This window comes from Lichenostomus cassidix, chromosome 4, assembly GCF_008360975.1.
Source record: "Lichenostomus cassidix isolate B80296 chromosome 4, HeHo_3.0, whole genome shotgun sequence".
NCBI lineage: Eukaryota > Metazoa > Chordata > Aves > Passeriformes > Meliphagidae > Lichenostomus > Lichenostomus cassidix.
Genome location: NC_139484.1, coordinates 49,083,684 through 49,098,955, shown reverse-complemented (window position 1 = coordinate 49,098,955; position 15,272 = coordinate 49,083,684). Strand labels below are relative to the sequence as shown.

Here is a 15,272-nt window from a genome sequence, read left to right as displayed (position 1 = left end):
TTTACCAACTTTCTATCTACATCAAATTAATATGAAAATAAGTACTTCTTTTGAACTAATTTTACACTGAAATTCAAACACCTTCCTCTCTGAACATAATAATCTAAGTCTACACCCATCACTGTAATTTTTTGTCCACTTTGCTATACCAATTTAATTGTCAGGTTCTTATCAAAGCCGGTTTATGAAAGTGTCATTTGTCTTAGCTTAATTTCCATTTAACAGAAATGGAAAAATAATCTCTCCTCTGCTCCAGCAGTGTTGTGATTGGGTTAAACAGTGGACATGGAGACAGAGAGTGGGGTTGGGTTTCTTTTTTTTTTAAATTAGAGCAGTGACTTCAGTACTGAATGCCCAAACACAGGGTTATTGTCCTGGCAAAGACATAAACCAGTCTCTCTTTATTTCTGTATAATGTTGGTCAGAAATTCCACCATAGCTGAGATCTAAATACAGAACTGCCACACTACAACATACCTTTCTGGGTTAGCATACCATAACACATGCATGATTTAACATTTCAATTATTCAGGAAGCAGAGGAAATAATCTAAAAAATTACTTTTTCACTTCAAGATTTATTCTGTGGATTATATTTCATTTCCCAGCCTCAAGTGAAGAGGTCATCCAAAAATGAAATGCAAATATAGGACAGGTAAGAAGCAACAGAATATGGAAAATTCTCTGCCATAATGCTGATGAGTCTTATAGTGGCACTGTACAATTTTATGATTCATTCTCCATTTCTGTCAATTCAGACAAGACTATTCACAGCTGATTTCCAAATGACACCTTATAACAATATTACACAAAAACCTCACCATTGCCAGCTCTTAGCTGGAAAAATTTTGCTATTTCTCTTTAGGATGAGATAAAATCCTAAGGTAATCATAAGACCTTGCTTCTTCCAAATATCCATTCTTGTTTTGTAATGTTACAACTGAATTGCTTGACTATAGCCCACATATTACTCTGCTGAATATAGAACCAAACGTACAATCGGTACTGTGCAATAACTGCTGTAAGGTGGAGACTCGTATCCCAGAGGATCTTTTTGATTCAGTGACAATATAGGCTGCCAGTGGTATTGTTTGTATGCCAACACCCTATAAAGACACATGAACCATATGTTAAACAGCAAAGTAAGCATATTACCAGTAATTGCATGCCATTAGCCCTTCAGATTTACCACTCAGATTTAACAGTGCAATCACTGGAAGTTGATTAATGTAGTCCATGAATGTCACACATACTTCCATGTTCTGTTAACCAAATAAGTAACCAATTAAGTAACCAAATGTCTTTCCACTTTTCTTTATATTTATCTATTTATTAAAAGGCAAGTATCTTTTCTAAAACCCATTAGAAAGATGATGATAGAGTAATAACAAACATCAGTGAAATCTGAGATGAGTAGAGGTGCTCAATCTCTAATGCTTATTTATTCCAAAACTACTTGCAATATTGCCATAGTGAGACAATGCAAGTGAAATTAACAACTGAAAATTGAAAGAGAAAAAACGTTTTAAATGCAAGTGTTAGATTAAAAAAAGTAGTTTAGGAACTTACAAAATGTATACATCCTTCTATCCAAACAGACAGACATCCATATTTATGTACATATAATGCCAAATTCACCCTGAAATTATAACTTTGTGTTACAACAGTGATTAAGAATGTCCTGCAGTTCTATAACATGCATGGTTATGTACAGAATCTGCAAAGCTGACTGCAAGAACCACACTACAGCCAAAATTATCATCTGTCATGGGTTAAACAATCTCCAGCTACCATGATTTCTCCTAAGACACTGCTCTTACTCTTCCACAAGCTCTACTGAAAAGCAGAGGGAGATCCCTAGGGCCCCTTTTGATTTCATTTTCAAGAAATACATCTAACATTAATAAATTAACCAGCATTCCCTGACACTTAAATTCTCACTGAAAGACCTTCTGAAGGAACTTACTACATAGGGATACAAACTTTTGTGCTTTGGCCACCTACTTTAATAAGAAACTTCAGAGACTTTTGCCTGGTAAATGTGTAAGTCACATAGCATGATCGGTATTTGTGAAGCACACTTCTGAGAATTGGGGCTTTTTTCTGTGACCTCTTGGAGCAGCTCTCCTCAGTGGTTTACAATGTGCTGGTTTGCCTCCTGTGGCAAAAGTAATTTCTCCCTTTGGCAGACTCTAGTGATAGAAATGGTGCTGTGATGAATGGTGGAACTGCCTTTTATCACTCTAAAAGGGCATGTTTCGCCTTAAAATGAGGTGGCAAAAAGAGGAACGGGTATGAGGAATTACACAGAAACAAGAACCACAGGATGTTGGGAAAAACCTGAACCCATTGCTCAACCAAGTGTTTTGCCAACTAAGTGGAAATGTGTGCACGCACCGCCGGCCTCTGTCAGGGGCATTTCCTGTGAACACAGCGACAACGAGGGCACAAAGCGGTGTCTGAAAACCTGCATCTCTGCTGTTTAATTCCGCAACCCCACGGGTCAGTAAGTGCCCACTTTGAGGAAGGATCCGGCTTTCTAAAAAGAAAATAACAGATTTTTATGGCAGCTCAGCAACTAGGTTCATTTAGACTTCTTCTGTCGGAGGGTGGTCGAGCACCGAACAGGCTCCCCAGAGAAGCAGCCACTGCACCGAGCCTGTCCGAGTCCAAGAGGCGTTTGGAGACAACGCTCTCAGGCACTGGTGCGGTTCTTTTGCGGCGTCCTGTGCACGGCCAGGAGTTGGACTCGTTGATCCTGACGCGTCCCTTCCAACTCAGCATATTCCATGATTTCATGGAATCTACCCTGTTTCTGCCTCAGCGCAGACGCGGGGGTGCCGCCGGCCCTGCGGGAAGCGCTGCTGCCGGCGCATCCAGCGAGGTGTCCCGGCCGGCCTGGCCGCGGCCCCTGCGCTGCGGGCCGTGAGGGGGCAATGGCGGCGGGGCGGCTCCCCGCGCTGGGGCAGCGCAGCCTGCAGCCCGGGACGGTGCGTTGTCCATTCGCAACAGGCTGCCGCTTCAGCCAGCCGGAAAGAGAGCGAGGGACAAAAGCCAGCCCTCCCTCCTCCCTGGGGCCGGCCGTCCCGGGCTGCCCGGGCCGCGCTGCCTCCTCCCCCCGCTGCTGCCGACGTGGCGGGGCGGGGAAGGGAAGGAGCCGGGGGCGCGCCGGCCGGGGCACTGCTGAGCGGTAAGGAGCACGGCGATTTCTGCTTTTTCTGCCGCTTTTCACATTGGCTGCCCCACACAGCTCTATCCCAGAGGGGAATTTCGAAGACGGGGGAAAAAGAAAGGGGGAAGTTGTGGTCGCTGCGGACTTGCGGGAGCGGCGCCCCGGCTACTGCTGCCCTGCCTGGGGCAGAGGGCAGCGGGGCAGGGGGAGCTGGCGGCGGCGGGCGCCGCAGGGGCTTCGCCCGCGCTCCCGTGCCCGCAGCGTCCCGCGGAGGAGCAGCGACAGCGCGCCTGGAGCGAGAGGGGAGCGCGGTGCCGTCGCCAAAACAGCTATTCGTCCCTCCCGCTCGGGGACAGTGATTCGTGCCCGAAGGCGCCCGGCGGCGGCTGGGCTTTGCTTGCCAGGCGAGATGAAACTCGTGAGGCGGAGGCTCGGCAGGTGCACCGCCGGCCCCCTGAGCGCGGCTGGTCCGGGCGGGCCGGGCACTGCCCTGCCACCGTCCGCGGCTGGCCTGGAGCATCTCTCTCACCAACTCCCCGAGGGGTAATTCCCTTTGTGCTGAGCTGCCCGAGTTGATTTGGATCAGGATAGTCTCGCGGATGAGAGGTTGAATGACGCTGAGCCCGGTGCAGCACGGCTCGTGTGTTCTGACAGACGTGCTCCTGTAAGGAAGGTTCAGCAGACAGCTGCAGGGACCGTGGCCCCAGTGGTACCCAAAGATGACCAAGTACTGCAAAAACCCATGTGCACATGTCTGTGTGATCCTTTAAAAAATGCTGGGCTTACTCAGTGCTAATGACTGTACAAGATTATGAAGTATGTGTGTACAAGTTTTACAGGGTTTGGTAGAGGATCCTCATATCTGACGATGGAATTTGGTTTACAAATAGAAAAATTTTCATTAAGTGATCCTGGCCATCACACAGAGTACTGTTAAAATAATAGCAATACTTCCCTACACTAAAGCATTTTATAGTATTTGCTGTATTTTTAATGGAAAACTGGCAAATGCAAAGATTGTGACTTGTGAATGCATGTTTTCTAAAGATAATTAAGGTACAGTGTATGATGAAGTAATATAAGTGGTGGCAAGTGCTTACTCTTTAATTTATGTTTCTTGTTCACTGATTCCAAAAGCTACTCTTGGAATGTTTAAACAATTGATCCACATTTACATTAGATAAACAGGCTAAAGCTACAGATGTATACCATTCTATAGCCCTTAATAAATGTACTCATATAAATACATGCTTCTCAGGCAAGTTTCTCCTAAATACCAGTTATATTTTCTTTTTTTTCTTCCCCCCCTCCCCTCATGTTCTTCAGTGTCTCATAGAACCTCCATTCTTCCTGACAGGTGCAAACCTTTGAGCCATATTTAAAGTAAGAGTCAATGAAAAGGCAACATCTGCAGAGAGGACTGCATGAGTTTATTTTATGCCATGCAACTCAGCATATGGTCAGGAGTTTGCAAGCTTTCTGTCAAGGATTGTCTTCTGCATGCCAAATATACTGTTGTTACCAACCAATAAGTGTTAGTAATCATGGAACAGTAGTCCTTTTGGACTCTGACAGTGCCACTCCTTAATCAGCTGCAGAGCTTGCTCTTTGCCTTTGTGCATCCTCAGTCTGATGACTGCACAGTGGTGGAAAATATCTCCAAAGTTACATTGGAAGATAATAAATAGGAGAAAATTGGTTCATAACTTAGCACAAAAAAATCAATAACTGTACCTCATAGACAAGCTTACCTTGGCTTCAAAACTGAAGTTTAATCACACAGCTGGAATTTTAGGAGAAGGTGAGAAGTGTTGCACGCCACAAAGAGCAAGCCTTTGGTACAAGTGATACAGAAACACTGTGAGCAATGGCTGTCTATGAAATGTCTCTAGGGACCATGGCCTGTCACGTTCAAAAATTATGCCCCTTCTCCAGCACATAAATAGCGCCGCAGTTTTAGTCAAAGGTGTTATCCTTCCCTCCATCAGTCAGCAGGCTGTAGGAACCTGTGTGTCTGTTGATGAGAAAGGGAGAGCAACAGCTGCTTGGCTATTGCATCTCAGATTATTCTGTTCTGCAGTGGTATTTCATACACACCTGATAGTGAATATAGAAATTAACCATGTGGAAACTCTTACATTTGACTTCTCCAGACTAAATATCCTTTCTCCCTCACTAAACTGTGTTTTGGAAAACAGTAATGCTGCTCTTTATACTTGAATGGGATCCTGCAGAGTGAGTAGAGTGTTTACAGTATTATCCTGATACCAGTGTCAGCATGAGGCATGTGCCACAGGGCTCCATGCTTTAGGAGGTCTTACATCAATGCTGTGTTGTTTTTAAGCAGTAGCATATAGTAAACACCATGTATTTTATAGCCACTCAAATGTTTATGGAACCTAAAAGAATTTACTTTCTATATTCAGAACTGAAAATGTCTGAAGACATACCTGATGGCACTCCATCTGAAGAAAAACCTGAAGTAATGGAAATTCCCAGCGATGAGGTATTGCCTCATGACTCTGTACCACACCTCGTAGAAGCTGAGATCTTGCATGAGTCTTCACAAGATGAACATGGACAGGTCACTCAGAGTGTCAGTAATAGACAGGAAGGAGACATATTAATTAATGAAAACCCTTTGACTGAAAAACTAGTTGAAAGCCTACCTTCCAGTAAAGAGACAACTGAGGACGTGCCCACTGAGTGCATTGAAACTGTCAGCCTTGATGCAGAACCCGAATTGGAAGAAACACTGCATGAGCAAAGTCCAGTAAGTAATACTTTCTTTTCTGTAAAAGTCCTCCCCTCCCTGCATTGTAAAGACAGATTTTTGTATCATGTACGTACTGCTTTTCACAAAAACTTAGGGAGTTATGCAGAAAACCTGCATAGGAATAAATTAAATTGCAACACCAAGCTTTTGAAAAGTAGGAATAGTTAAATTTCACTTTGACACTATGATATTAATTTGGTCTTTCAAGTCTGGTTGCAATAAAATTGGCATTGTGTAGAGATGGCGTGTTACTGGAGACTTTCTTGAGACAACAGTTTTCTAATATGAATTAAATACAGAATACTCATAATTGCCTAACACTACACATTACTGTAAAAGCTATGCAGCACCTCCTCTGGCTGTGTTTTTATTGAACTCAGTTGTTAGGTGTTCCCTAAGCACATCTACTGAATTACACATGAGGAGACTCTGGAAGAGAAGCCTCCAACTCTGGCTCCAGATAGAACTCAGGAAGGAGTCAGGTTCCTGCCTCTCCTAAATAATAGCCCTAATAACCTTGTATGGCTTCATAGGATTGGATGCCTGAAGAAATACTACAATGTCTGCAATGTCTGTAAAGACATCTCTGGAGTTTAAGGCACTTCCGGGAATAGGTGATGTAAACTACGCTTCACATTCTGCTTTCTTGTGCACAGAAGCCTGAACTCCACAATAATACTCAATCTGTCATTATCTATTAAATGCCAGACTTTGTTCCCTCATGGGTTTTTTGTGTTTACTCCTGCCTTTTGAGAACAAGAATTTTAGACAGTGGAGTAACATTTTTGTTCTTGTAGGCTGCCGACTCCTCATCTAAAGCTAGTAGATGGGGAGCTTGGGGTACCTGGGGAAAGTCTCTCCTGTCATCAGCTTCTGCCACAGTGGGTAAGTGTTCAGTTGGTAAAGTGTGTGGAAATAATATATAATTTTCATGTATCACTAGACAGATCAGTGTTGCATCTTAAGAATTCATAGCCAGTTTTGCCCTAATAAACTAGGGAAGCTCGATTTTTTTAAAGAGGAAGATGGACCTTCCTGATTATTCAAATTATGGACAAGGTGCTAGGCTTGTTTGTAAAGTTAATGAATTACCTTATTTTGGCTTCTTCACAGAAAGGCTCCATAATCCACTACAATTTCTGTCAGCCAAAGGCTTATGGTTTCTTAAGTCAGAGCAACCCAGATTTGTGCTTGTACATGTTGGTGGTTTGTATGCCATGATTCCTACTTACACATGAATTCACTTCTCATAAATCATTCCAGCTTGCATTGTCACCTGGTGAAACTGTCACACTGTCACACCAGATTTCAGACAGTGGAGCAGCGTATTGACACTTGGACCCTCTACTCCCTCTCCCTATACTCTCATTTCCAATGGTATGTCAGTACAAAATGTCCTTGTGAAGACTTTAGGTAAAACTTAATTGTTGCTCATTGAAAACTCACAGAAGAAAGCGAAGCACACAAATACATAGCTACCGGTGGGAAATAGTTTCTCACAAACCAGAAATGTTTTGTAAAAAAAAAAGCTGTTATCTAGTACTAAAAGTAACAAATTCAAGAAAGATACTGGTTTTATGATCCCATATAACGCTCAATAATTCTCCTCCTTATCTCCTCTGTTCCATGGACAGTGATCTATTTCTGTCTCCCAGAGGAGGGAAGTTTCCTTTTCCTCTCCGTTTTTTCCTTCCGCAGTCAGGAGTACATAACTGCATTTCTTTCAGCCAGTTAACATTTCTAGTTACATTCAGAATGGGTTTCTAAGATGTGTTTAAATTTACATAAATGAAGTTTGCTGCTGAAAGGAGCAGGCCCACCTTGCCCCAGCAATGTATTTCTTTCTTCCTTGTCTTACGCTCACAGTAGCCCTGATGTAGTGATGGGGGAGCTGGTTTATGGAACTGATTTTGGAAAGTGCAGCTGAAGTAAGACCTAGATCTTCAGCTAGATCAGTTGTAAAATCCCTAATATGGCTCATCATTTGATCACCCAAATGCTACCAAATGGGAAAGAGTGGGAATGTATAGAGCAAGCTGATGTGGACAAAGGCACTCACCCATCTGTGGAACAGCACAAATATTCTCACCTTGTATTTAACCTCAAAGTTTAGTACTTCTCTTTCAGGCTCTGAAAGAAAGGTCTCTGTGTCAAAAGTTTTGCCCTTGTTTTTTGCCAGCACTATCAGGTCTAATAAAGGGTAGAGACTTCCAAAAACCTTTTCCTTTTACATTCTCAAGCTATCATAAAAACAGTATTCTGAAAAGAATTTGTTTTAGTGCAATAAATAGCTTAATAAATAAATAAATAAATAAAATTAATATAAATAAATTAATAGATAACTAATTCATATAAATAAATTAATAAATAGCTGTTGATCAAGTTGAATTGTAATGCTGCTGGATTTTGCAGTTCATTTTTATAGTTGCAGCAGTGGGTTTCTTGGAATAGAGCTCTCTCAGGCTGTTCAGTTTTTGCCTGTGAGATAGTAATATTTACATTCTGTTTAGCTTTTGCAATAAATAGCATTCTTTCCAGTAGCCATTAGACAGCTGTTTGTGAGTTATAAGATTATTTGTTACCAAACAGTTACTGTTGTTGTAGGCTTGCAGCAGCAATCTCACTTCCAGTCTGCTTTTGCTTAGAGGTCTTAGGCTCTCTTAGCAATCAGCTTAGTGTCACTAATGTATATATTTTCTGTGGGACAATATGGCCATAGGTATTTCCTTGCCCAGATGACATGAGCTTACATGAAAATGAGGAATGCCATTAGAATAAGTTTAGGAGGCAAACAACCATGTGTGTTGCAGCCCTTCTTATTTTCTAGTAAGTAAATAAGAAACATCTTTTAACAGCTGCTGCTTTTGTCTATAAAACCTGCTGCCAGCATTGCATCTCTGTGGATTTCCCTGGACTTTTTAATGATGTGATGTCCTTTTAATATAGGCCTTGTAACATCTTTGTTCATATACATTAAAAATTGATGCATAATTGATACTGGCTCCTTAACATATCATCTGACAGCTCATAAGTATCTTCACAGAGTGTAAGTACATGAATGAGTTTGTTGTGTAGGCAGCCTGACTTGATAAGGTTGTGTGATGTCTATTTTGAATAGGCATATCATCACCATGATTATATATTTTTAGGATTGTTATTGTCTAAAAATGAGCACAGTTGGAACAAGTCAAGTTGCCTTGGAAAGGGAGCACCTGCATGCAGAAAAGGAAAGAAAATGTTCAAATAATTTGAATTCAACATCAGATTGGTTGCCCTATGTCACACTGAAGACCCATCTACTATCTAGGTTCTGGCAGTGACCAAGAATGACTAGGAAAGCACCTTAAGCCGGATGTGTGTAATACAGCAGGTCCCCCTGTTTTCCTGTTTCCTGGAATCTACAGCATAGACAGATTCCTAACCCTGGGATCAGGGTAGGTTGAGTTTCCATGTTACTATGTAATAATTTTGAATCTAACTTTGTGAGTTCATTAAATAAAATAGACTTTTAATTAAGCAGAAATCAAATGTACATTCTTCCTTGTTTTCTGAACCCAAGGTAACTTGGAAGGCCACATAGATAATCTTAGATTTGTTCCAGGAAATCAATGTACAAGGTAATATTTCATATTCCTGATATAGAGGGCTTATTTCCTAGTTGTTTATTATGAAAACTCATGCTTCACTCATCCTGTGAAATATTTACTGTCTCTCACTGTTGTGGACAGGATATGGGACTGTGTAGACCACATATCTGCTTCAGTATGATAATTCCTAGTGAGATACAGAGAAAAAAATTAAAGCTATTGGGAACTTCTATAAGCTTTCTTTTTATTATTGATATTTATTATTCCCTTTCCAGTTACTCCATTTAATATCTGAGCAGTTCAACCAGTGCTTCATCTCCTATTCTACACCACAAAATGGTTTTGCTATGGTCCAGTCCATTGTAAAGTTGCTATTCCTTCAGTGTAGCAAGTACTGTAAGTAAAACTGCGTTCTTGGAGTTAAGACTTAGCAGCAGTGCCTTCAGTCTGGGATTTCTCTGTTGCTCTGTTTCATATTTGTACAGCACACCTGCTTGTCTGGTGAAGAATGACAAATACTACTCCTTTTATTTTTCTTCAAAATCGTACTTTGTAAAAATAGCAGGAACAGGTGGACTGAATAACATCTTAAAAGCTTAACCAAATACATTCTGCTTTTAACAAATAGTATCATAGAAGAGCCCAAGTTGGAAGGTACCTTGAAAAGTCATCCAGTCAAGGGTTCTGTGGGAAAGGTTTTATACATCTAAATGAGATTATCTAGCAGGTTGTCCAGTCACATCTGGAAAACCTCCAGCAATGGAGACTCTACCATATCCCTGGGTAGGTTGTTCCAATGAATAATTCTTATTAGTGTAATTAATTTTCCTTGCATTCCTACCCATTTAAGACTGAGTTAAAATGTTGTTCCAAGGATCTCAGTTTCATTATCCTTCAAACACTGATAAAGAGCTCAAAAATGTATGAGCATTTTTAATGCATGGCTATAATTTGTTTCGCACAGCTGATTTTAGTTCCTGATAATAAGGCAGTTTCCATATAATTTGCATCTCATCCCACTTTAGGTAACTGCACAAACAGCCAGGGATTGTTTTGATGGTAGTTTTTTATTCCAAAGAAAATGTCTGTTGCCTTTGAATTGATTTTGACGTTATTTGGATCAAGGTCCCCACAACAAGACAGATGTGATACTCCTTTACACAACAGAATCTGTAATGCCTTTTATTTAATTTTAGTCACTGCCTGAACCGTGTTTGGGATCTTGACACTAGATGTCACACTAAGCAAACTAGTGAAGCTTCATAAATGAGGTGAAGAGATTTGCTTTTAAAAGGTGCAAGAAATTTGGGTTCCATTGGTGCAGAACCATTGAAAGAGTTGCTGGAATGATGAGATGGGAGAAGTAAGTTCACTGTGATACAGAGGAACAAATTGTACTAATTATCATAATTTTCAGTACATATCTATTTCTTTTCAATTGTTTTTTAGTAAACCAATCATTACACTATCCAGTCTTTTAGTAACAGTGTTGATAAAGCTATTCTCCTAGAGAGCGTGACGTATTGCAGCTAAGCCAATTAATAGCTAGTAGCCACTGAAATGTGTAGTCCCACACCTGTCTTTTCCTTGCATGTTTCTTCCTTCTCCCTGTACCAGCATTTATGCTCCTCTGAACTCCCTCTAATCCAGTTCAGGAAGTTAAACTGACATAAAAATAACTCTAGAGGAAAGAAAAATCCATTTTCTTCCTCTTCAGTTCCTCGAACTGACTCTTTGAGACCAGTGTCAGGGCAAGCAGAAGGGACAAGTATGGAGCATGGGAAGCCATTAGGTTAGCTTAGCTATAACAACAAGCTCTTTATCTCCAGGGCTTATGAGAGGCAAAATATGTTTTCAGTTTGTGCTGGTAGCTTGTGACTTGCATTTTTAAAACAGATTTTATGCTTGAAAGCTTGTCTCTTCAGTTTTTCTTCCATTTAATCTATCTGCTAACTTAATGAAAGTGACTACCTTCTCCTGCAAGCCTTGCCTTTCATATGCTGTGGTGTTTCGTATGAGGTATGGCATTCATAAGGTGCTGAAGTTATGGTGCTCAACGAGCTGCATTTCCAAGCAAAGTCTGTTCTCTATCATGCTGTATACATGTGCTTCGTTCCATGTGAGTTTAAGGTGTTTTGCCTTTAGGGCGATTGCTAAGACTAGCACCTGTCTATACCTTTACACAGTAAAGGTAATAAAAAAATAACCCAGCTGTTTCATTCACATCATCCCTGAAATTTGTACTATAAGGCTACATAAGGTATCTTTCTAATGTATTGTTTGTAATTAACATTCTGCTATCTTGATTATTTTGTTCTTGTGTATACTCCTCATCTGGTTCCTCAACTATCAGAATGGCACATGAAAATATCAAACACCTACAGCTCTCCCTGATATGCTGAAAATCACTTTTTGTCACTCACCATGACAGAACAAAATGTCATTTGAGATGTCATTGTGTTCATGAGCTTGGATATTATTATGCATGGGTATGTGTAATAATCAGCATTGCCTAGCTAAAGTTGACATCTGTGTGGAACAGAAATGCAAATGCTTCAGATGATGTGAAACTAAAGTATTCAAACATTGAGAATGTCTTTTCTATTCTCTACAGATGCTACTCCCCTGTTCAAAATAAAGTACAATATTAAAAAACGAGGGGTGGGTGTTATGCTTGTACTTTATGTGATCATAAAAAGGATAGTTAATGTCTTCAGAAGACATTTTAAAAAAATTCATAAATTCATCTGATAAATGGAAAACTACTTTGGGTTGAATCACATGGTGGTCACAACTGTTTTGTAAATAACACTTTACAGCTGCTGTAGCAGCAAACCACTTTTTTACAGTTCTTCCTTTTTCAGAATGCTGAATGCAAGTAACAGATGGGAGGAAATGTGGACATGGGGGCTGTCCCTTTTGGAGCTGGCAATTCCTTTTGCTTTCTTTATGTCTTTTAACATGGGCTCATAGTCTAGAAGAGACTAAAACCAATAAAATGGTGTAACAGCCTTTATGCTTATTGCTATTATTGAAACATTTTATGCTTGCAATAAGAAGATCTGAATCTAGTCTCATTTACTAGCTTAATTGAAGTGATTCCTGATTTATAGACTGGTTAGCATCGGTATTATCAGAATCTAGCCTTGTTGGTTTTTTTTTGTTTTAACTACAAGGAAGAGGAATTTTGTAAAGGCTTGAAGTGCCAATAGGATAGCCTAAAAGTGAGCACAATGGGATCCCACGTTTTAGTGCTCGAAACCAGAGCACAGCTGGATTTTCCACATCTCTATACTTCAAGCAGTGGAGTGATTCTCTTCCAGCCAGTTTCAGGTTCCTCAGTTTCTCAGCTGGTGAAAGATGCTAATTTAAGGCCTCAGTCTTCATCTTTAGCTTGAGCCAGATGAAGCTTCTCTCATATACTAGACTAAATTTTGATCATTTGTTCATTACAAGTGCCCCCATGGTAGGACACAGGTTACAAAGGCTGTGTGGTAGCCCGGTACAAAACCTCAAGCTCCTCCTCCCCCATCTGTACCACTGAAGCAGGGAGTCAATAGCCTGGGAGGACAAGGGATCACTGATTCTTATACAGAGTGTTTTAGGTTTCAGACATACTGAACTGCCCTCCAGAGGTGTCTGTTTGCCTTTTTCAACTCTGCAGGGAATCCAAAGCTGCTAAGCTGGGAGGTAGAAGATAAGACAGCCTACAGTGAAGTGGGATATGTCTGACTAAAGCATTTGTGAGTGCTGTAACGTGGCCCTGGGCAGATCAGGCAAACCAAAAAGCAGGTCATGTTGTTAGTCACTGCTTGCAAAACCTTCCTTTTCAAATGAAAGATCCCAGCTAGCAACATGAACAATAATATTTTGTTGAAATTGCCAGCCAATAGAAAGGCAAGGAATCATGGAGGCAAGAGAAATTAAAGCAATAAAACAGGGAAGAAAGCATGCTTTCTTCCAAAAGCTCACAGTTAACAATACCCATTGCATAGCTCTTCTGTCTCTGCCGTTACAGAGGATTAAATGGAGATGTCAGAAGTGTCATCAATTGCCTTACCACACCCAGTGTAACAAAGCCAGTACATCTTTATCTCTGAATTGTAGGATTCTTTCCTGTGACCTCTTTTATTTCTGTGCCTTTTAAAATGACAAATAATAATTTTCATTTCTGAGGCAACACACATTTCTGCCTTGTTTATGCACCTTTGTGTATCTAACAGTTGCTTCAGTTGTGGTCTTCTGATCTTACCTGGCCTTGCTGCTGCAAATGTATGTGATGTACAGCGCAGTTCAGCAAAGCCACCCCTAGCTGACCTGGACTATTTTCTTACTACTCTAGTGCATGTAACCACAGCCCTGAAAATGCTGCCTTTTGTAAGTCAGTAAATATCAATACAGCAACTGTGTGCTTTCTCTTCTTAAATGTATTAGCTTGTCTGCAAAACTATGAGAACCAATTCAAGGCTAAAAAAAATTACAGAAAAAAGTGAGAAATCAATCTGAAAATGCTTAACTTTTGCAGACAATTGAAATTCTTGCTTATTGCTTTTAGGGTTTGTGTATGACTACAGGACCATAGTATTTTGTTATCAAGTAAAGTCAATTAAGTCAATGAAAAAATAGAACTCTTGCTCATTTAAAAAGCTGTGAGCAGAAGAAAAGGAAGTGATTTAAGTGAGTCTCAGGAATTTGGGGATTAAAGACTTGACTCCAGAATCTATCCATGCTAATATTTTCACTGAACTCTTTAAAATATGGGAGATTGGGACTAGACCATACAGTACACTGCTCTCCAGTATCTGCATTTGAACAGGCTTTGCAAAAGTCAAGAAATGATCTAACAATGACTTAAACACTCTGTTGCATAACCTGGTATGACCCATACCATTGAATGCACTACTGTATTTTGTAAGACACGAGATAAAGCAGAAAAGGTCACATTTTCTTTAGACAGGTAAAAGCATTTTTCTGCCTAGGCTGTTCCAGTATAAAGCATTAGGGTCTCCTGCAGCCTATGAAATTCCTTGTTTCTGCAGGTCTGTTCCTCAGGGGTATCTGCTTTTGTGTTTACCTTCAAATATTCCCGTTTTCTTGTATGTGATCTTTCAGTAGTGCTGCTTCTCATATGTTTTCTAGAGTACATTTATTGCTGAAGTCACAGAGCACCTGATGTGTACTCCATCTGGAAATCACAGAATCATAAATCTAAGCCTTCCTTTTTCCTACTCAATTTCAAATGGATTTGCTACATCTTTCTTTAATCAGATGTTCAAAAGCATATTTGTATGCTGTTTAGCAAGCAGGATTGAAATCAAAGTTCCTGTACAGAATTTAACATAGCCTGCTACCTCTTGCTATAAACATATATATGTTTATTCAGAATGCTGCTGGGCACTGGCAAGTGATAGGCTATTTTGCTGTAGTTAATATAATTCAAAAAAGATGCTTTGAACTTCTCTAATAGAATGCACACTGTTGTGAGAAAGTGTGGACTACACTTCATGAATCATGCTTAACTTCGTGCCTTAGATGTCTAGATATCTGCCTGGCCGTCTGTATTAATGCCTTTTCTGAAATAATTTACCTACTTACAGTTCAGTTTAACCAAAGAAGTATGAAATTGTCCTTAACACTTCTCATAAGTAGTGTGGCAGATAGTTGACACACTCTGGATTGTCCTGCTGCTAGAAGTGATCAGTTTCATGCAAGATGCAGTAACAGTATACTGTACAAGA

At 40.4% G+C, this 15,272-nt stretch overlaps 1 protein-coding gene across 5 annotated transcripts in view; it reads left to right on the top strand.

Moving 5' to 3' along the window:
- The first annotated feature begins 2,479 nt into the window (after window positions 1-2,479).
- FAM114A1 (family with sequence similarity 114 member A1) overlaps window positions 2,480-15,272 on the top strand; it is a 33,598-nt gene continuing 20,805 nt past the window's right edge. For 4 of the 5 annotated variants that reach the window (XR_014851769.1, XM_085059152.1, XM_085059151.1 and 1 more), the window contains exons 1-3: window positions 3,066-3,189; window positions 5,598-5,944; window positions 6,745-6,832. Coding sequence is in view for 4 of the 5 variants with exons in the window: in XM_085059152.1 (XP_084915278.1) it covers window positions 5,606-5,944; window positions 6,745-6,832 (427 nt within the window). In the remaining variant the exon portion in view is untranslated. Of the gene's footprint in view, window positions 2,502-3,065; window positions 3,190-5,597; window positions 5,945-6,744; window positions 6,833-15,272 lie in introns of those variants that run through there. The other variant, XM_085059150.1, reaches the window with a different exon arrangement.